Source organism: Henckelia pumila, chromosome 4 (genome assembly GCF_033568475.1).
Source record: "Henckelia pumila isolate YLH828 chromosome 4, ASM3356847v2, whole genome shotgun sequence".
Classification (NCBI taxonomy): Eukaryota; Viridiplantae; Streptophyta; class Magnoliopsida; order Lamiales; family Gesneriaceae; genus Henckelia; species Henckelia pumila.
In genome coordinates, this window is record NC_133123.1 from 122,497,846 (window position 1) to 122,518,864 (window position 21,019).

At 32.7% G+C, this 21,019-nt stretch overlaps 2 protein-coding genes across 2 annotated transcripts; both read left to right on the forward strand.

Moving 5' to 3' along the window:
* The first annotated feature begins 308 nt into the window (after positions 1-308).
* LOC140864355 (pre-mRNA cleavage factor Im 25 kDa subunit 2) lies at positions 309-3,987 on the forward strand. Its single transcript, XM_073268493.1, has 7 exons — positions 309-617; positions 787-832; positions 2,529-2,622; positions 2,756-2,829; positions 3,170-3,256; positions 3,353-3,463; positions 3,627-3,987. Exons 1-7 carry the CDS (start codon positions 499-501, stop codon positions 3,696-3,698), a joined length of 603 nt encoding a protein of 200 aa, XP_073124594.1. The 5' UTR covers positions 309-498; the 3' UTR covers positions 3,699-3,987.
* Positions 3,988-17,861: 13,874 nt separating this feature from the next.
* Positions 17,862-19,438, forward strand: LOC140867004 (transcription factor LAF1). Its single transcript, XM_073272071.1, has 3 exons — positions 17,862-18,000; positions 18,631-18,760; positions 18,850-19,438. The coding sequence occupies exons 1-3, from the start codon at positions 17,862-17,864 to the stop codon at positions 19,436-19,438; spliced, it is 858 nt and encodes a 285-aa protein (XP_073128172.1).
* Positions 19,439-21,019: the final 1,581 nt, after the last annotated feature.

The window sequence follows — 21,019 nt, forward strand, 5'->3', positions numbered from 1 at the left end:
TTTCATATTATATATGAGAGTATTATGATATAACATCAATAGTAAAATGCATTTATCCAGATAAATTATAAACCAACGAATTTGTTTATATGAATTCAATATTTAATTTGGAATTCATCCATCCAAATACAAAAAATAAAATAAAATTACAGTTGACCATGTTAAAAAAAAAGAAGTTAAAATTAAAATAATATTAATTATTAAAATTAAATCCACAAGCTTATTTTTATTTTTCTAGTAATAACTAAAACAAACCGAACTTTATATCATTCAACGTTCTCGAGTTCCGTGGTCGGCTCGGTTCGGTTCGGTTCATCAGCTGCTACCCCAATTTTCCCCTCACTCCACAAGCTTCAATTCTTCCCACTCGGCCACCAGAAGAATTCTTCAGAAAAAGTGCAGAAAATTTATTCTCTGGAATCTTCTCTAAGATCGATTGAAGAAGAAACGAAGAAGGATTTCACTGAGAGAGAGAGAGAGAGAGAGAGAGAGAGGAAAATGGTGACGTCACATGTGGTGAATACATATCCTCTGTCTAGCTACACTTTCGGCACCAAAGAGCCGAAAATGGAGAAAGATACTTCAGTCGCTGATCGTCTTGCTCGTATGAAAGTCAAGTTCGTTTTTTTCCCCTTCTTTTTATGTTTTTTTCCTTTTTTTAAGTTTATTTTACTGTGTTTGTAAAACCCTAGATCAAATTTATGGAATGTCTAGGGTTTTGAGATTTACTGCTAGAGGTGAATTTGTTCGAACTTTACAGCATTTTGTTGCTTTTTTGGGTTGCAGTTACATGAAAGAAGGCATGAGGACTAGCGTCGAGGGGATTTTGATGGTATGTGTTTTTTGCCCTCGGTTTGGATATCGTTAGGATGTTCAATGATTTGATGTTTTTTGCGTGCACAATTCGAGATTGAAAATTGAGTCTTGAAGCAGTTCAAGTTTACGAACGTGTGAGTAACTTGGCTAAAATACGTTTCTCCAAGTTTCCGGCTGGTCTGAAGTTTTGATTGGGGGAAGTGGATAGTTAAATTTTTTTTTTTTTGAATTGGATGGTTAAAAGTTTTGATTAACAAGATTGTTGGTGTTTTTTTCGTCGAAATTCTACATTCATACATAGCACTGTAATGCTTTTATTTAGTAACGTTATCGTAATGCCCCATCTCTGTGAGAATCACATTCAACTACTCAAGCAACGCTCACTTTTGTTCTGTTATGTTTGGTTGGGCATTACTTCTTGACCCTATTATGCTGACTCTGAAAGTAAAACAAGTTGTTGCTATTATGCATGTATTTTTAATAAGTTTCCAATCAGCTTATAGACATTCTTTATCATTGACATAGTTCTTTGATTTTTCTATCACAATCTCTGTTTTCATACTGTGAACTTGGAGGACTAGATGCTTGGACTAATTTGCTTTTCCAGAATATATTGATAGAGGCACAGATAGCCTAGCAGTTTGTTTGTTTTGTTAATTAAATTTCATTTGTTTCTACATCTTGATTGAATTCCCAACATCTGTTGTTTGTGTAATGTACATAACATAGCACCCATGAGATTGTCGGCTTGATCTGGCTGTGTTTTATCCATGCACGCCACTGTGTTTTATTATTTTCTTCTTTTTCTATGACTTGTGATGCCATTGTAGACTACCAATGTACCGTAATAATTGCCTAGGGCAACCAGAATGAAGGGCATCTGAATGGGCGAAAATGTAAAATTGCCTACCAATAATATGAATACTGTAGAATGTTGGCGTTTAAACGACCTCTACCTAAGGATGCCACATCATTTCTGTACAGAAGATTATCATGTGCTTCCAAGATATTATTGGGTTCTCCAAAATCACACCAAACATGGAGTGTAGCGAGATAATTCATCTATCCTTCTTGTATCACGTATACCGAACCTGCCTTAAAAGAAGAATAACAGTGAATACCAGGTATTACGAAATGCAGTCATCTCACAAAATGGTGCTAATATTTATGTTTTAATTTATCATTCCAAGGAAATACTGCCTGAAACAATATCCCTCATTGTTGTTCATGTACCCTCTGTAACATTTCTGGGTTACATTTACAACTGAAATTGACATATCGGTGTCATTTTCATAACGTGATAAGACATGGTCTTAAAAGTTGTCTGTATTTGTTATTTCATTGTGGTTTTTCTGTCTGCAATGAATTTATTTGTGAGCTCTCTTCTGAGAGTTATTTTAACAGATGGATTAAATGCATACTACATCCTAGGAAGCAAAGCATTCATGAGCAGGAAATCAACCTATTGGAGGTCTCTTCATTGGAGATTCAATTGTACCAGAATCTCATTGCGTAATTGCAATTATGTTATCTTATGATTGGAAAATTTATGGCCTGAGCAATGAGCATATCTGAATTAGGACCTGCAACTAGAATTCTCTCATAGCATAAGGCTTATCAACTCATAAACTTTTTTTAATCTTGTTCTTGTACTATTTTATTATTATTGTTGTTATAATTAAAAATGTGAGTGAAATAGCCTGAACGTTCAGGTACAAGAGCATAATCATCCCCATATCCTTCTTCTGCAAATTGGAAATACTTTCTGCAAGCTGCCCGGTGGTAGATTGAAACCAGGAGAGAACGGTATGATAATTACTTCTTTTGTATTGGTCGTTGTATTCTGCGAACTCAGAGAGATATTTCCTTCCAAGTTCCATCTCCAAGCATTATGTTATGCTTATTTTTGTTTTTATGTTCCCTTTAAACCATTTCACAGAGATTGAAGGGTTGAAAAGGAAACTATCGAGCAAACTTGCTGCTAATTCACCTTCTTTACAGCCTGATTGGCAGGTACTGTTTAAGGAACCATTGGTATGTAATGGAAAATATCAAGAATCCAATGTGAAAATGGAAAGTAGAGAGCTATCTATTCTGACAAGGATTAGCATCAGTAGCATGGAACTTAATTTTATTATTATGTCCAAAACTTATCTTCTTGTTCATATGTGCATCTGAAGGAAAAATATGTGAGTTCTATGGTCATTCATCGGATATATTGTTCAGACAGAAGACTCATGTGCGCATATACGTTGTTTTTTGTTGCTTCTTGTTCATCAGCTTGATGTTGGTTAGACAAATGGTTAAATTTTGCTTCTGAGATGCTTATTGCGTGATGCAAAATTTCATACAGATTGGCGAGTGCGTGGCAGTCTGGTGGAGACCAAACTTCGAAACCATTATGTACCCTTATTGCCCCCCACACATAACAAAGCCTAAGGTACCACGGTGTGTCTGACCACAGCATTAGCTTGTAGCGCGTTATATGTTCATTTAACTTTCAAATAACACTCAACGATATCATTTGGTAACACAGGAGTGCAAAAAGCTTTTCCTTGTTCACCTGTCTGAACGAGAGTATTTTGCCGTGCCTAAGAACTTGAAACTTCTTGCTGTTCCGTTGTTTGAGCTATACGACAATGTCCAGGTATGAGTAGAACAACTTAAGTAACTCCTATGATCTTTATGACTATTCTACTTCATTTTGTATACTCCTTTTGTCAGCATTCACTGGAGATTCATCTTAATACAGTACCTATATATATGTATATAAAAGCACAATTTTACAAAGTCTTCTGTTGATCTGTCAGAGATATGGACCTGTTATATCTACCATCCCGCAGCAGCTATCCAGGTTCCAGTTCAACATGATCCATCCGTAGATCATTTTGTGATGTATCCACCGAGGTCTCGCATAACGTTGAACTTGTTTTCTCATTTAGCGTTTTTAAACTCTTGAGAGTCTAACCAATTGGCTCTCTCAAGGCGTAGGTTCAACATCAAATCATGTTGGTTTAGCAAACTCATTTTACCGCGCATTTCTACTTTCTCCGAGTGTTTTTGTGTTCATGATATTTAAAATATTGCAATGTTCTCCTATTTTTAACTTTCTCACGATGTATCCGTTAACACGTGAAAAATGTACAATTATTTTACTAGGCTTTAAGAACATATTGTTCTTTATTTTCTTTGGTTTCGTAAAATATGTTTAAAGAAGATGTACATACTATTATAATGTTTGGATGGAAGACGTAGAAGTTAGATCTCTATATATATATATATATATACATATTTGATAATATGAGCACCCATGATGTGCACTTTTGTGTGCATCGCTGACGTGGAATCCTCTACATCCAATAGGTGAACGTCACATCAGCAGGTGCACACATAAGTGCACATGATAGGTGCTCACCATATCAAAACTATATATATATATATATATATATGTTTTTTTTAAACAAAGTTGAAACTTTTTATGTTATGGAGAGTAGATGAAACAGAAGCACCTAAACATTGTAGTCGGAAAAAAAAGGATGATTGAATGCAAAAACATTTTAAAGAATCGGAATGTGACTGTCTTTTATTAAGTTTTTTTTCTTTCATTGCAAATTTGTTCGCTATTTTACCTAGATAATAATATTATTGCTTCTCGATTTCCTTTTTCTGAAAAATTAAAAGTCGTGTTTGATAAAAATGTTTCATAATTTTTCTAGTTATTTTTTCTCGATCCGATTTGGCTTGGAGTCTTGGACCATATTTAATAAATTAAGCGTTTTGCATTTTTCGGTTTATGGATGGGAGGAATATGAAATATCTATATATATGTAGGGAAATCATTATACTTGGAGATATAGCAAAGACGAACAATTAATTAATATATTATTTTTCACGCGAAGATATTACTAATTATAAAAGTTAGAACCAGTGATATTATATACAAATGTATATAAATACTCAAATCAATTATTAAGTATAATATATATATGCTTGGTGCTATTGAGCATTTGTCGGAAGGGATAGAGCCGAGTTCTGGAGGATCAGGATACAAAATGTTAAAGTAGAAGAGTATTAAAATAATGGATAAAATACGTTATGATAAATTTAATTTAAATGTAGACGGTAGACCATCTAAACTAAATTAATATTAGAAAGAAATAAATTAAATTTATCAGTGATAGATTATTACAAATAATTTTAAAAATAATCATTAATTTTTATTCTTTTAAAATAGGAGTGGAGGTTCGAAAGTTAAAATTTATTTATATATTTTCTTATAATATTAATTTTGCAGCAAAATAATGTTAAAAAAATTGAAAGCTGAGGGGTCACTTGACCCCTCTCCCAAACAAGTTCGACCCATGGTTGCGACTTGCGTGCATGTAAATTACATAGTTATCTAAATTAAAATCTTGTGGATTATTAAAATATTATTTACTTAAAAGAATAACTATTTGGATTGTTCATGTATTAATATTTCTTAAATTTTTTTTGTTTGGTTCGCTCGTTTGTTTTTCAAATGTAATTTTTAGAAAATTTAAAACACAAAACATAAAAAATAGTTATCATAAAACCATATCTTATAAATAATGTTTTACAAAAACATATTAATTATTAAGATATTATTGGAGGTGCAAACAATCGAAACACGATATTTGAGCTATTGTATTATTATACACGATTCCTCTTTGACAATGTAGCATTTACAAAACATTGAATCTTTCTAATGGAGAAGAGGTTAAAAGTTAAAAAGTGAAAAGGTAAAAATAGATTCTTGATGACTTTGACACACAGAAGATAAGTTAAGTTCTTAACGCATAAAATGTTTATATATTGTACTATCTTTACAGAAGATTGGCCAGGCTAGGATATATATAAATTATAATATCACATTTAATTAATTAAACAAATTCCAGAAATCCAGATTCAGTGTTTCTCTTGAAAATATTTTGCTTTTGGTTTATAATATCTATACATTCCAATTGTTGACATTCCATGTTTGTACCGACAATTCGTTTCTTCGTTTTCTAAACATATAAAATCAAATAAAACGAAGAACTTTTAATAAGGTAATAATTTTTTAAAAAAATGTTGATTATAAAAATGGGTTGAGACTATACTTTGCACGAGTACTTTCAGTTACATAGGCCGGATAATATTAAAAATAACTTCAATTTTCATTTACCTTGACATTCTTAGACCACCAAACTTTTGAATTGAATCAGTAGGAGTGACACCTTGACATATTTTCATATTAGATTATTATATTTTTAAAAGAAAATGAATTTCAATATTCCTCGTGCATGCTTGTTTATTTGCAATTTTAATTTTCTATGTTCGAATTTGATAATTTTAATAAATTTTTCATTGGAATGGAGACATTCACATGAGCACCACATTAAGGGGTGGAAAATAATACCGAAATGTCGAAATATCGCATATACCGTATAAAAAAAATCGTATATATAAAAAATTTCGGTATCGATATCGGTATCGGTATACGTTTTCGAAAAGTTTGGTAATGAAATACCAAACAATTTCATATTTTTTTAAAAATTAATTAATATATATATAATTAAATATTAATTAAGTCGGTACAGCGGTATAAATTTATGGTGAAAAACATGAGTTTTTTTAAATAATGTCGGTATAGACAGTATTATACCGATGTCGTACTGAATTTCAGTATACCGAAATTTTTCGGTAAGAACGATATGGAATTTATGTTATACCGAATTTCGGTATACCAAAATGTCGATACAGTATCAGTATCGATTTTTTCGATACAATATGCGGTATTCTTTAAAAAAGTCGATATACCGTATCGAATCAGCCCTAACCACATTAACATCTAATCAGTGCCACATATCAATGCTAGTCGGAAAAATGAAGGACAAACACTACACAAAAGAAAGTATAGTAAACTCGTGAAACTGAAACTTGACAGTATAAATGACTACAACCACAAATAAAGATTTAATTGTTTATGTTCTCCTAATTTTGAATAGAAGAAATTATATAATTACGGTAATACTTTTTTTAAAAAGGACCTTTATTTGACCATGAATTTGAAATATTATAATCTTATCAATTTATTCACCTTATTTTTTTTATATGTTTTAAGGCCATTTTGCAAAAATTCTTTAAAATGATTCACAATTCAAATATAACGTTTGACCTACGTAATTCTTCGAACTATATATCTCGTTATTTCACTCTCATTGAGTGTGTCCTTTCTCGCTAAATATGCCTAGCTGGCTAGCTTATGAAGAAAATGATTTATTTCCGCTCGTGCGTATGCATGTGTCATAATTTTTTTTTTTAAAAAAAATTGATCTCATTAATGAGAATTGTGAGAATTAAAATTTAAACCCTCATCTAATTAATTACTATGAGCAATTATAATTATTAATGATTGACTAAAAAAGCACAACGAACATTCGTGATGTATATTGGTCCACCTTCATTGCAAGAACTCCGAAATGATGCAAATTTTCACCAGATGAAATCGAAAATTACGTATATATATCTTCACAATTCATTCGTTTTCCCCCTACAATGAAAAAGCAACCGCCCAATTAATATATATAAGCAAAGATTTGGACAAGCCTTCCCAAGTTCGAATCACGCAGTCTTCCGCTTAAGTTTATTTAGTATGTATGGTTTACAGGCTATTGTACATATTAGAGAGGTTTATGTAAATATATAATTACATAAAATAAAAATGAAGATCAATATCAAATTTTCGAATAGGATCAAACTTTGGTAAATCGTTTAAATTAACATTTCACACTTTTGTTTTTCAAAATTCATTTTTTTAACTAGAATTGACACGTTAAACTTTTTTGGTAGTCCTTTCAGATTTGTTTGAATTATGTGATCATTAGATTTGATTAAGGTTTAAAACCAATAAAAAAAAATTGGACAGCTTAGCTACACGAGTAACCTTGTATATATATATATTTAATTTAACGATCAATTTCTTTCTAATTCTTGTGTTGAGGTGCAATAATTATTTTTTCTGGGTAAAATATTAATTGAAACATAACGCGTTTGAGTTGTTATACGATTTAAAATATTTTAGTTGCACTATCACCACGTCAACTATAATTTTTGATAAAGCGGCAATCGTTTGATCCTATATGTTGAAATTAAGGTAATGAACGAAACCAAAATTTTGATTTTATCACGATTAAATCATAATTTTCTTTACCTAACTCAAATGTTTGACTTCAGTGTTCTTCATAAGCCAGACGCGCGGGGAATTAATGAATTTTTTTAATTTTCCCTTTGTTCAGGTCCGCATATGTGTATAATATATAAATTCTATTTTTTTTTATAAAATTATTATGTGTCGTACCATAAATGCATATAGAAAGAAAATTGATTTTGGGTCAATGTATATTAATTTTCAAAAATACTTCGTTGTTTTTTAATAAAAAGACAAAGGTGGTTATTATTAAACAGAAAGATGTGGTAAAAAAATTGATACTTTGAGCCCGTTTGGATTTTGTAGAGATTTTTTAAAATAAGTGCTTTTAAAAGCTACAATTTTTGGCTTTTAAAAAAGCTCTAATTTTGACTCAAAAAAGTGCTTATTTAAGCACTTTTTTGGTCAACCAAACACATTGTTAACTGAAAAGCACTTAAAAAAATGCTTTTTTGACCTAGCTTTTGAAACCAAACGGGGCCTTTGTCACCTTGACTTCATATATATGCAAAAAAAATAATCCCTTGTGCTTATTGGTAACTTAAATAATATTTTTTTAACCAACTCTCAAATAAAATGCAAGCTAAATATAATAACATTAATAATTTACATATTTTTTGCGTCATTGACTTTTCGAATTTTAATAATTGAAGATATCTTTTAATATTTTATACAGACACGAAAATTCCACTTGACTTTTTAATACATACCAAATCATTATTTATTAATCATTAGTCAGAATTTTTTGGTTCCAAATATTTTTTACTCGATTTTACAGATATTATAAACAATAATATAATTAATATATGTCCTTCGGCAGGGAGCACAACCAGGTCTTAGGATTACGAAATGCCTCGAAATATTAATTAGAATATAGAAAGTATCATTTACAATCCACGCTTCAATTCTATTTGCACAAGTTTTATATTAAACTAGACTAATTAAATTAAATACAATAATTCTGTTATTAATTAGTTAAACTATTTTAAAAATAAAATTGATTCCGGTTCTTTAGCTTTGTTTGTTTGTTTGTTTTTTTCTCCTAAACCAGACTAACAGTCTTGCTCCGTTGGCATGACCTCTCTGAAAGAGAAAATGTTAATAACACTATCTTTTATCTTTGTTACACAAATTTACCATCGCATTTACTTTTCTTGTATTGAAAGTCTTAAATTTAAAAATAAGAAAAATAAAAATGTAAAAGTTTTATATATCAACAAATTATCATAATTTTTTATTATAATATATATACAAATAATAAAAATATAAAATAACAAATGTAAATTATATTTTAATCTTAAAATTTAATATTATTCATAGTTTAATTAATTAATCCCAACTTTTAGTAGGGTATGTAAAATTATTGTGAATTTTTTTTCAGAAAATACACAAATAATGATGTGAAAAATTTTGATTTACCAAAAATTCAGTAATCTTACACAACAATAAAAAATTATATGTATATTATATTATTTAAAACCTTACATTATGTTTTTCTTAAAACAGTGTATATAAATTTTATATTATTTGATAAAATTATATAATTTATTTTAATATGTTTAAATATACAACACGACAGTCATTTGATACCTATAAAAAAATTAATCAAATTGCAATTATTGGTTATTGTACAGTGGTTTCATTCCAAATGATCAAAATAACAAAACTAAAGATTGAAAAATAAAAAAATATTAAATATATTTTTAATTGTTTTTATATATTTAGCATATTCAAATTTTAGAAAAGATAAAGTAAAAATATAAACGGAAATTTTCAAAAGAAATTAGTAATCAGTATATCAGATTGAACAACCCAAAATTTTAATTGGTCTAATATTTAATACGGAAAAAAATTCGTGGTAGGTTATGTAAATTAACTAATATATATGTAGGATTAATTAAACAAAAAGGCAAGTTGGAAATAAGATTCTTGGTTATATATATATATATATATATATATAATGTGTATGGTAATATTAATTCCAATATAATATAATATATAGTAATATTGCATGTAACAAAGTTTAAGGTTCGTACTCAACCTAATAAAAATGTTTAGTGTTTTTTTATAAAGGTTAACATTGTTTTCCACGAGGGTGCTTGTGTCTACATATTTCGAAGACTTCGGCTAATGAATAAAAGATTAAGTTATAAACACAATCTGCCCAAAGGAAATACAATATACTCAACATGCTAATTATTAGTTTTTTAGGTTAATTAAAAAATAAAGAAACTTCTTGATTTTTTTTAAATCAAAATGATTGCTAATTATTGGATTTTGTCAAAATGGACATGAAGATTCGACACGCCAAGAAGACTTGATTACTAATGACCAAACCGAATTATGGACGAAGATATCACACGTAAATCACTTGCCAATATTAAATTAAAATCTTAATTCTTTCCCTAATTGTTGAATTATTTGAACTTTTATGGTATCATATTTGTATAGAGCTAGTGACAACTTCTTTTAATTAGTTTTGGCTTGAAAATCTCATGTTACTTCGTGGAAAGTAAGGCAAGCATAAGTGCGACTGCAATAACACAAGTGACTTCTATAGAAATTAATTCAAATCCGTTCACACTCAAAAATCCTAATCCCTTGTTTATAACTATTTTAAACTCAATTTCATTTTTAATCGATGTGACTATATCAATGTAATGATCGACAATAATATGGATAGGACGAACTAGCCAACCCCCTCCCTATATGCAATACGACGTCCACGCAGCAAAGACCCTGTCGAGGTTACCGGAGGATGGCGACGACGTCGCTGTACATCCGGTGGAGCGCAGCCAAGTAAATCCTTTTTTGTTTTTAAACATTTTTGACCTTGAAAGAAATGGGCCCTAAAGTTAAATTTTTTAATGCCCATGCTCATTAGCCGCTTTGAATACATTTTATACCAAGTTTTAAACAAGTGAAAGTCCTCATTTGACAATTATGGGATTTTCTGTCTAACTAATGTGTTCTAATAACTTTTTCTGTACTCGTCATATTTTATTGCCTACACCCACAGAATGGCAAGAGTTGCATTGCATCATGTTGAGTTTCCTTTTAAACACAGTCGATTGATCACCCAAAGGAGCTTCACTAATTCGATGATATGAGATTGAAAATCAGTATATGAGAAATTGAGTAAACAAGAAACACCAAGAATTATAGTGGTTCGGATTGAATATCCTACATCCACTTCGCCTTGCCCAAGGCTCAAATACACTAATCACGATCGTGTTTGTTACAAGAGGATTACACCAAGAACACTCTCTCTTTAATACAATGATTCGAATAACAATCAACAAAGAAAGAAATCAGATCGATACAATATGAAGTGCCTCGCATCTCCAAAGAGTAGTCCCCTTCTTATAGGGCAACAATCTTGCATGCATGTAGTTGCCAGCAAATAACCTCTAATAACCGATCCCTTGTGCAGTTGCAATTCCGTTCGATCATCTAGCAGAGTTGCAATCCTGTGCATCATGGAATTGATCCTACCATGCACCATAGTGCGTGGACCAATCAGCAATCCATAAGGTAATCCAACTTCACAAATCTCCACCATGGATTACCTATGAACCTCGGGCAAGACAATTCCAAGACTAAGGAGTAACCTTAGTTTCCCCAACATTTAGCTGATCAAGGCAATGTTGGAACTTCATGGTTGGAATGGGTTTGGTCAACATGTCTGCAGGGTTGTCTTCAGTTGATATCTTGTGCATATCAATCTTATCCTGCTCCACCAAATCCCTTATAAAATGCAGCCTGATGTCTATATGTTTAGTCCTTTCATGGTGCATGGGGTTCTTGGTTAAGTGCAAGGCACTTTGGCTATCAGTGTACATCTTAACACTGATATCTCTTCTTATGAGTTCTGTTAAGATGCCTTTAAGCCAAATGCCCTCCTTAGCTGCTTCGGTAATAGCTACATATTCCGCCTCTGTGGTAGATAAAGCCACTATGGCTTGTAATGTAGCTTTCCAGCTAACTACACATCCCTTGAACATGAAAGTGTAACCACTGATCGATCTTCTCTTGTCAATATCAGCTGCGTAATCAGCATCTACATAACCAACCAATCCCTCTGTAGTGTCATGTAAATTACCATATATCAAGCCAGTAGACATGGTGGCTTTGATGTATCTCAGAATCCATTTCACAGCACTCCAATGAGTTCTTCCAGGTCTGCTCATAAATCTGCTTACTAAGCTAATGGCGTATGCTATATCAGGTCTCGTACAAACCATAGCATACATTAAGCTCCCTGTGGCATTCGAATATGGTACATTCTCCATATAAGACTGCTCTTCAGTCTCCTTAGGGCACTGATCTGTGGATAATCTAAAATGTGACGCTAATGGTGTAGCAACATCTTTAGATTCATTCATCCCAAACTTAGTCACAACCTTCCTCAAGTAGTCTGTCTGAGAAATATACATCAATCTCTTTCTTCTGTTTCTGGTAATTTGCATGCCAAGAATCCTCCTTGCTGAACCTAAATCCTTCATCTCGAATTCTGCTTTGAGCTTATCCTTCAGGTTATCTATCTCCTTCATGCTTTTACATGCAATTAGCATGTCATCAACATAGAGTAACAAGTAGATAGTGCAATCATTAGAATTCGACTTATGGTATACACAACTGTCATATTTACTTCTTTGGAAAGAATTTCTGATCATGAAGTTGTCAAAACGTTTGTACCATTGTCTTGATGATTGTTTCAAACCGTATAGTGATTTCTGAAGCAAGCATACTTTGTTTTCTTGGCCTGCTACCTCATACCCCTCTGGTTGCCTCATGAAGATAACTTCATCTAGGCTACCATGCAGAAAAGTTGTTCTTACATCCATTTGCTCCAATTCCAGATCCATGCTTGCTGTTAAAGCCAGTAGAATTCGGATAGATGTATGCTTTACAACAGGTGAGAAGACTTCATTGTAATCAATGCCCTCTCTTTGTGTAAAACCTTTGGCCACTAATCTAGCCTTGAACTTGAGATTCACAGTTCCTGGAATGCCATCCTTTATCTTGAAAATCCATTTGCTCCCTATCACCTTTCTGTTCTTCGGCAGCTCCACCAATTTCCAAGTATCATTTCTTTTAAGTGAACTTATTTCCTCAAGCATGGCTTCTCTCCACCTCTCTTTGTGTGGACCATTGACAGCTTCATTATAGGTAATTGGTTCATCCACGTTTAAGGTTTCTGACACACTTAATGCATATGAAATGAGGTCTGCATAACCATATCTTTCAGGTGGTTTTATGGTTCTCTTTGCTCTGTCCTTCACGAGGGTATAATCCCTCAAATATGACTCATCCTGTTTTTCAAATGATTCTTGATCTTCCAAGCTTCCGGGCTGTAGTGTAGTATCAAGATACTCTCCTTGATCTGACTCCACCAAGATATGATCATTACTCTTACTGTCATTATCCATGACTGTCTTTCTTTCTAGAGGCATATCGTTTAACAAGTCATCTTCATTGAAAGTAACATCCCTGCTTATCACTGCCTTACCAAGTCCACCTTCAGAAATCCAAACTCTATATCCTTTTGTTCCTTCCGGATATCCAAGGAAAATTGATTTCTTTGCTCTTGGTGACAGCTTACCTTCATTTGCATGTATATAGGTTGTACAACCAAAACATCTAAGAGTTTGGTAATCTACTGGTTTCCCTGACCACACCTCAATTGGTGTTTTAAAGTCCAAGGCAGCTGAAGGACATCTGTTTATCAAATGACATGCTGTACTAGCAGCCTCTCCCCAGAAACTTTTCCCAAGTTTTGCATTCGAGAGCATGCACCTGACTCTTTCTAATATAGTCCTGTTCATTCTTTCAGCAAGTCCATTTTGCTGTGGAGTGTACCTAACAGTGAAATGCCTTGCTATGCCTGCCCCTTTGCATAATGCATTGAATTCTTGATTCAGATATTCCAAGCCATTATCTGTTCTTAACCTTTTAATCTTTTTGCCCGTCTGATTTTCAATCAGTGTCTTCCAATCAATGAACTTTTGCAAAGCCTCATTCTTGTGCTTCATAGTATATAACCATACTCTCCTTGAGTAATCATCTATGAAGGTTATAAAATATCTCGAGTCACCGTGTGTTTGGGTTTTGGCAGGCCCCCATACATCAGAGTGTATATAATCCAAGGTGCCCTTAGTTATGTGTTATGCTCTCTTGAACTTAACCCTTGTCTGTTTTCCCAACACACAATGCTCACAGAAATCGAGCTTGCTTATCTGATCTTTACCAAAAGCCCCTTGTTTGTTTAACTCAGCCATCCCTTTATCACTGACATGTCCCAATCTTATATGCCACAACTTGGTTCTGTCTTTATCTTCTGCACTCAGGGCACTTTGGTCAGTGCATGTCTTGCCCTCCAGTACATACAGACCATTGTTTCTGGATCCTTTCATAATGTGCATTACACCTTTCGTGATGTTAAGAATTCCACCTTTGGCTTTGAATTCATAACCAAGTTGATCAAGCATTCCAAGAGATATGAGATTTCTTTTTAAATCTGGGACAAATCTAACATCAGATAGAGTTCTAATCACTCCATTACTCAACTTGAGTTTAACAGAACCAATGCCTTCAATTTTACACGCCAAGTTATTTCCCATCAAGACTTTTCCACCATTTGTCTTGGTAAAAGCACTGAACCACTCCTTACATGGAGTCATATGGAACGAACAACCAGAATCTAGAATCCATTCTTGTTCAGGTTTATCAGTACTTACTAATAAAACATCAGCACTCTCATAGCCATCTTCTGCTAATGCTACATCTCCTGAACTTGACTCCTTTTCGTTGTGTTTCTTGTTCCATTCTGGGCAATCCCTTTTGAAATGCCCTTCCTTATTGCAATTGTAACATCTCTTTTTAAACTTGGTTCTTGATTTCGATCGAGACTTATACTTTGGCTTAAACTCTCTCTTCTCCGATCTTCCCCTGACATACAATCCTTCACTCTGATCATTGGTATGAACTCCAGCCTTCTTGTTCAACTCTTTAGACATCAAGGCCGAATGTACTTCTTCCAAAGTTAGAGCATCTTTACCATATATCATGGTATCTCTAAGATTGTCATAGCCATCAGGAAGAGAACGCAATAGCAACAGTGCTTGGTCTTCGTCTTCCACCTTAATTTCTATATTTTCAAGATCCAAAATGATTTTATTGAAATCATCAATATGATCTTCAATAGACTTACCATTCGGCATCTTGAACGTATATAGCTTTTGTTTGAGAAAGAGTCTATTGGCCAAAGACTTCGTCATGTATAGGTGCTCAAGCTTCAACCAGATCGCAGCAGCTGTAGTTTCTTTTGAAATTTCACGCAGCACTTTATCTCCTAGACTCAAGATCAGAGCACTATGAGCTTTGGCAAGGATTTCCTTCTTATCAATTCCTTTGATTTTCTCCGGCAAGTTGTCATCACCCAGGAGTGCATCTTCTACTCCATTTTGGACCAACAAAGCCCTCATTTTCAGTCTCCATAAACTGAAATCATTCTTTCCCGTGAATTTTTCGATGTCGAATCGAGTGGTTCCCATCTTCAAACCGCAGCTCTGATACCAGTTTGTTGAGTTTCCTTTTAAACACAGTCGATTGATCACCCAAAGGAGCTTCACTAATTCGATGATATGAGATTGAAAATCAGTATATGAGAAATTGAGTAAACAAGAAACACCAAGAATTATAGTGGTTCGGATTGAACATCCTACATCCACTTCGCCTTGCCCAAGGCTCAAATACACTAATCACGATCGTGTTTGTTACAAGAGGATTACACCAAGAACACTCTCTCTTTAATACAATGATTCGAATAACAATCAACAAAGAAAGAAATCAGATCGATACAATATGAAGTGCCTCGCATCTCCAAAGAGTAGTCCCCTTCTTATAGGGCAACAATCTTGCATGCATGTAGTTGCCAGCAAATAACCTCTAATAACCGATCCCTTGTGCAGTTGCAATTCCGTTCGATCATCTAGCAGAGTTGCAATCCTGTGCATCATGGAATTGATCCTACCATGCACCATAGTGCGTGGACCAATCAGCAATCCATAAGGTAATCCAACTTCACACATCACAAGCTGACACATCCGAAGACAAAAAATAAAAATAAAAATAAAAATAAATGAGTAAGTGTCATGGATATAATTAAGATCTATCGTGGTAAGACATGTCGATTTGATTCATACTTATAATGAAATATTTTTGACATAAAAATAATTTTTTTTTTGGGTTGGGTTAGATATGTGATCTGTCTCAAAAATTGATTTGTGAGATGATCTCATATGAGTTTTTTTTGAAAAATATATATAATAAACGTTATATTTCGATTTCAATAGAGTATATCTCTTGTGAGATGGTCTCAAGGATCTTTTTCCGTGAGATGGATCAAATCTACCCATATTTATAATAAAAAATAATATTTTTTATGGATAACCCAAATAAAAGATATGTCTCGTAAAATTGACACGTGAGACTGTCTCACAAGAGGTTTTGTGTTCGATAACTACCACGATTTTGATGCAGAAAATAGGAAAATTTTTGTAGGACATTACAAAGACTTGTGCAATATGTAATTTCAAAAGTAGGAGTGTGTATCATATGAGACGGTCTCAAGAATATATATCCGTAGAACGGGTTGGCCGACTCATAATTATAATGAAAAATAATAATTTTGTTATAATTTTTTTTATGAGTCGGGTCGAATAAGAAATTAATCTCATAAAATTAACTCATGAGATCGTTTCATAGGAGTCTTTATACAAAAATGATGTATGATATAAAATGATGAATAATAACTTGTTTAATTTTCATTGTACATATAACATGTTTTTAAAATGAGTTATGTTATATGTCTTCCACTCTTCCTTATCTTTGTAGACAAAAACTCTTATGAGACGATCTCAAAGGTCATTTTTTTTAGATGAGTATCTTATATGGGTTATCCATTAAAAAGTATTACATTTTATGTCAAAAATATTACTTATTATTATATATATAAGTAGAGTTGACCCGTCTCACGGATGAGACCGTCTCACAGGAGTGTTACTCATCTTTATAATATTGTCTCGTGTAAAACTACGCATTTTTTGTGAACGAGAGTGTAATAAAAAAAGTAAAAAAATAAAGTTAAGAATTTATTAAAAAATTAATAAGGATCAAATATCGAGAAATTACAATTTTCTTTTTGTCTAATAACTTGAACACCTCTAATTCCATCACCTCACACATTTTAATTTTTTCCAATTTGTCATTTGTTATTGGATTGTTATTTGTTAGTGTGTCCAATTTTCATATTCACGCCACCACTCAGATGAAAAGGACTTAAGACCGAGAAAAAAAAAAACTATAAGAACAAGACCGTAAATGGACCGGCAAAAAGACCCAAAAAAAATTAAAATTAAAATTTTGCAGAGTTACAGGACCAGCCATTATGTTGCATTCCATCTTTGCTCAAGGTAGAGAACTGCACTATGAACTTTTCACTAACCAATCCATTAATTTGATTGTGTTTACACTTGATAATGTGAAATACAATTACACAATCAACCATGGTTCTACATTAAAAAACGCAACATGATTTTTAAATATAATCTCTAATCAAACAAAAGAGGTAGGTAATGAATGCCATTGTTTCCCAATGTTTATTTTATTATTTTTTAAACAAAATTCTCCCTACTAATTCCCACCTTTAAATTTCCGAGCATAACCTCACATCAAAACCACATTCTTCCCAAACCTCCATTTCTTGTACAAACACATCACACTAAACAACTCACATCGATCACAAGAAACATTTGCATTATCTTGTCCAAGAATGGGTTGCAAGCCATTAGATCACAAGCCAAAGAAGAAGCACAGAAAGGGACTATGGTCTCCGGACGAAGATCAGAAGCTGAAAAACTACATCATGATGCATGGCCATGGCTGTTGGAGCTCGGTTCCTATAAATGCCGGTAAGTTCAATTTTCGTGCTCGTCCCATATATACTTTGTACACAAGCTAAGCATCATGAACATTAGATATATGATGCATGCTCACACCTTATTGTTCATCATCGGCTTGGACGACGTTAGGCACTCGTGTAATTAGAAGGAGAAGACTGACATGTGAAATGGAACAAGTGGGAAATTAATTAGAAGAATGAAGGCAAACCAAATGACCTTGATTAATGGTTGTTGATCCGTTGAAGATGATGTAATAAAACTAATTAAGATAACTCAACATGTATATAGAAGGTCTTCTAATTCCTAACACTTTTCATCAGAATTTGTTGAATCTTAATTCAGTAAAATATACACATAGAATAACATTTGAACCAGTAAGCTTGCTACCAGAAGTCAACAACATTAGAAATATATGTTGTAAGTTGAATATGATTTAATCATATTGTTTACAAGGATGTAGAGTGACAGTAACCATCTAAACATCCAAATTTATAGGCTAGAAATCAGCATTATGGTTGACTTTTAAGTCGTTCCTCGATCTCGTAGCTAGTCGTGGCCAACACTCTGCTTGTGTTGCATTAGATGTAACACGAGCTATAGCCAGAGAGATCTGAAACAATCGTCGTTTTTACGTGGCAGGTTTGCAGAGGAATGGGAAGAGCTGCAGGTTAAGATGGATTAATTATCTAAGGCCGGGACTAAAGAGAGGGATGTTTAGCATGCAGGAGGAGGAAACAATCCTGGCCCTTCATCAAGTACTAGGCAACAAGTAAGAAACTCATGAGTCCTTGCAAATTATACAGAAGATTAAATTTTATATGTTTTTGTATATAAAAATAAATGTATATGTTTGATCAGGTGGTCACAGATAGCACGTCATTTGCCTGGAAGAACTGATAACGAAATAAAGAACCACTGGCATTCCTATCTGAAGAAAAGGGTGGGGAAAAAGGCTGAACCGGAAGCTCGAATCAAGGACGAATGCGCGAGTAGCCAATCTTTGAAACTAGAAGCATTGCCTCCCCTCGAGTCAATCTCCCAACACTCCATGGCTGAATCTTTCGAAATCAAAGACGGTCCGATACTAGAAACAGACCACTCCGGGGGAGTTCCAAAGAGCAATTTGCCAAAAGTTCTTTTCACCGAGTGGCTAGCTTTAGACCAGTTTCATGGTCAGGACTCGGTGAATTCTTGCAGCGAGGTGGATTTCAAGAGTGCCATTAATGTGGATCAGCTCGATAATCCGAATTTCGACGACTGCGATTTGGTTCGCAGTTTGCTTCTGAATGAAGGGCCATTCGAAATGCAATCCAACTGCGTTTCGGTTGATGATATGATTCGATCACAATCGCCGTTCGGTTTCGAGGATCAGATCATCTCAGATAGTTGTCTGATCAATGCTTTTACTCGTGAATTCGATTTGTTCTGTGATGATATTTACATGTAAATTGTGCAAATCAAGAAATAATAATGTACAGCAAAAATACTACATACAACACAGAGAATAAGACAGAGACATACAAACACTCTGCAATTTGTTATTTTTTTTCCTTAAGAGTAAATAAATTTTTTTTTTTGAAAAAATACAATGTGTTTTCGCGCTTGAGCAGCAATTTATTTTAATTATTTACATTATAATTTGCTCATAATTATTTTGAACGTTCATTGGAATGATTCGTGTTGATGTGTATCTCGGAGTTTTTCTCGGGGAAAATTATAAGAAGTTATCAGAAAAGGCAAACCAGCGAAGCATCATATATACTCCAACGTACGTACGTTTCTTGATAGTCAAACAAAGAAATATTTAAAATGCAAATTCAACAACTAGAATTTTTTTTATATTTAATCATATATATCAATATTTGATTTGTTCAAACTTTTATGTATTATTGATAATAATTGAAACTAAAATGTATTTAAAACGATTAACTAGCTCCATTATTAGATATAATAATGGGGTCCGGTATAAAAAACCAGGCAAAAAAAAAAAAAATTTAAAAATGATTTTTTCGTTAATAAGGTGTTTGGATGATCAAATAAGTGCTTAAAAAGTACATTTTTAAGTCAAAATTAGAACTTTTTCAAAAGCAAAAAATTATAACTTAAAAAACACTTTTTAAAAAAAATATCTACAAAATCCAAACACGCTTTTGATTTGAAGAGGAGATGGGCCAATACTAGATCAAGCATACACTATTGTTTTATTAGAGGGAGTTGATATTTACGCTATACTTTTTGTTATTTACATTACATCTGTGAATAAATTTGATGCATATTTTACACATGAAATATAGTGTAGATAACACAAAATGAAGTGTAAATATCAACTTTTATTATTAAATTAAAAATGATATTTAACTCTTGGGAGGATATTATGGATATCATTACTTACGTCTTAAATAGATATATGATTACTACATTATTTTTTGGGTTAATTATATCTGCTACTATGTGAAATCATGACATCGCTGATAATCCTAATTTTTGCTTTCGTTTTCAAATTGTGAACACACATACCTCTGAAAACAAGTAATACAAATGAGTGCGTGCTTAAAATTTGAAAACACAAAAATATATGCGCTTAGAGGATTTGAAAACACAATGAGTTAATGCGTAATGCTACAGGTACAACAAATTTTATACATTAATTTGTAAAACACAAAAAATCCAATACAAAAATTTCATTTATCAAAATCATTGATATATTGAATACAAAATCTCATGATATAATAACAAACTCTCGCGATATAATTGTTGTAAATATCGTTGTACATGATATTTATTGTATCTTTAGCATTATTATTAATATATCGGTGTTTCCTCATTTTTAACAATGAATCCTTATGCATTTTTCATGATTTTGCTAGCCCTAAAAATAGAAATTGCCCCACAAGAAATACTGAGATAAAACTTAAAGTTTAATAAGTTTCAAAAATATTTTCAGTCCATTAGGGCAAAAGAGAAGTGACGATTGACATTTTAAATATTGAAGGTTTGATCCAGTCATGGGCTATTAGTTGGGTCACCA

Coding starts and splice junctions, on each gene's coding strand:
- LOC140864355 (XM_073268493.1), top strand. CDS start 499: ATGGTGACGTCACATGTGGTGAATACATATCCTCTGTCTAGCTACACT. Junction 833..2,528: donor GCGTCGAGGGGATTTTGATG/GTATGTGTTTTT, acceptor CTGAACGTTCAG/GTACAAGAGCATAATCATCC. Junction 3,464..3,626: donor AGCTATACGACAATGTCCAG/GTATGAGTAGAA, acceptor TTGATCTGTCAG/AGATATGGACCTGTTATATC.
- LOC140867004 (XM_073272071.1), top strand. CDS start 17,862: ATGGGTTGCAAGCCATTAGATCACAAGCCAAAGAAGAAGCACAGAAAG. Junction 18,001..18,630: donor CTCGGTTCCTATAAATGCCG/GTAAGTTCAATT, acceptor TTTACGTGGCAG/GTTTGCAGAGGAATGGGAAG. Junction 18,761..18,849: donor CATCAAGTACTAGGCAACAA/GTAAGAAACTCA, acceptor ATGTTTGATCAG/GTGGTCACAGATAGCACGTC.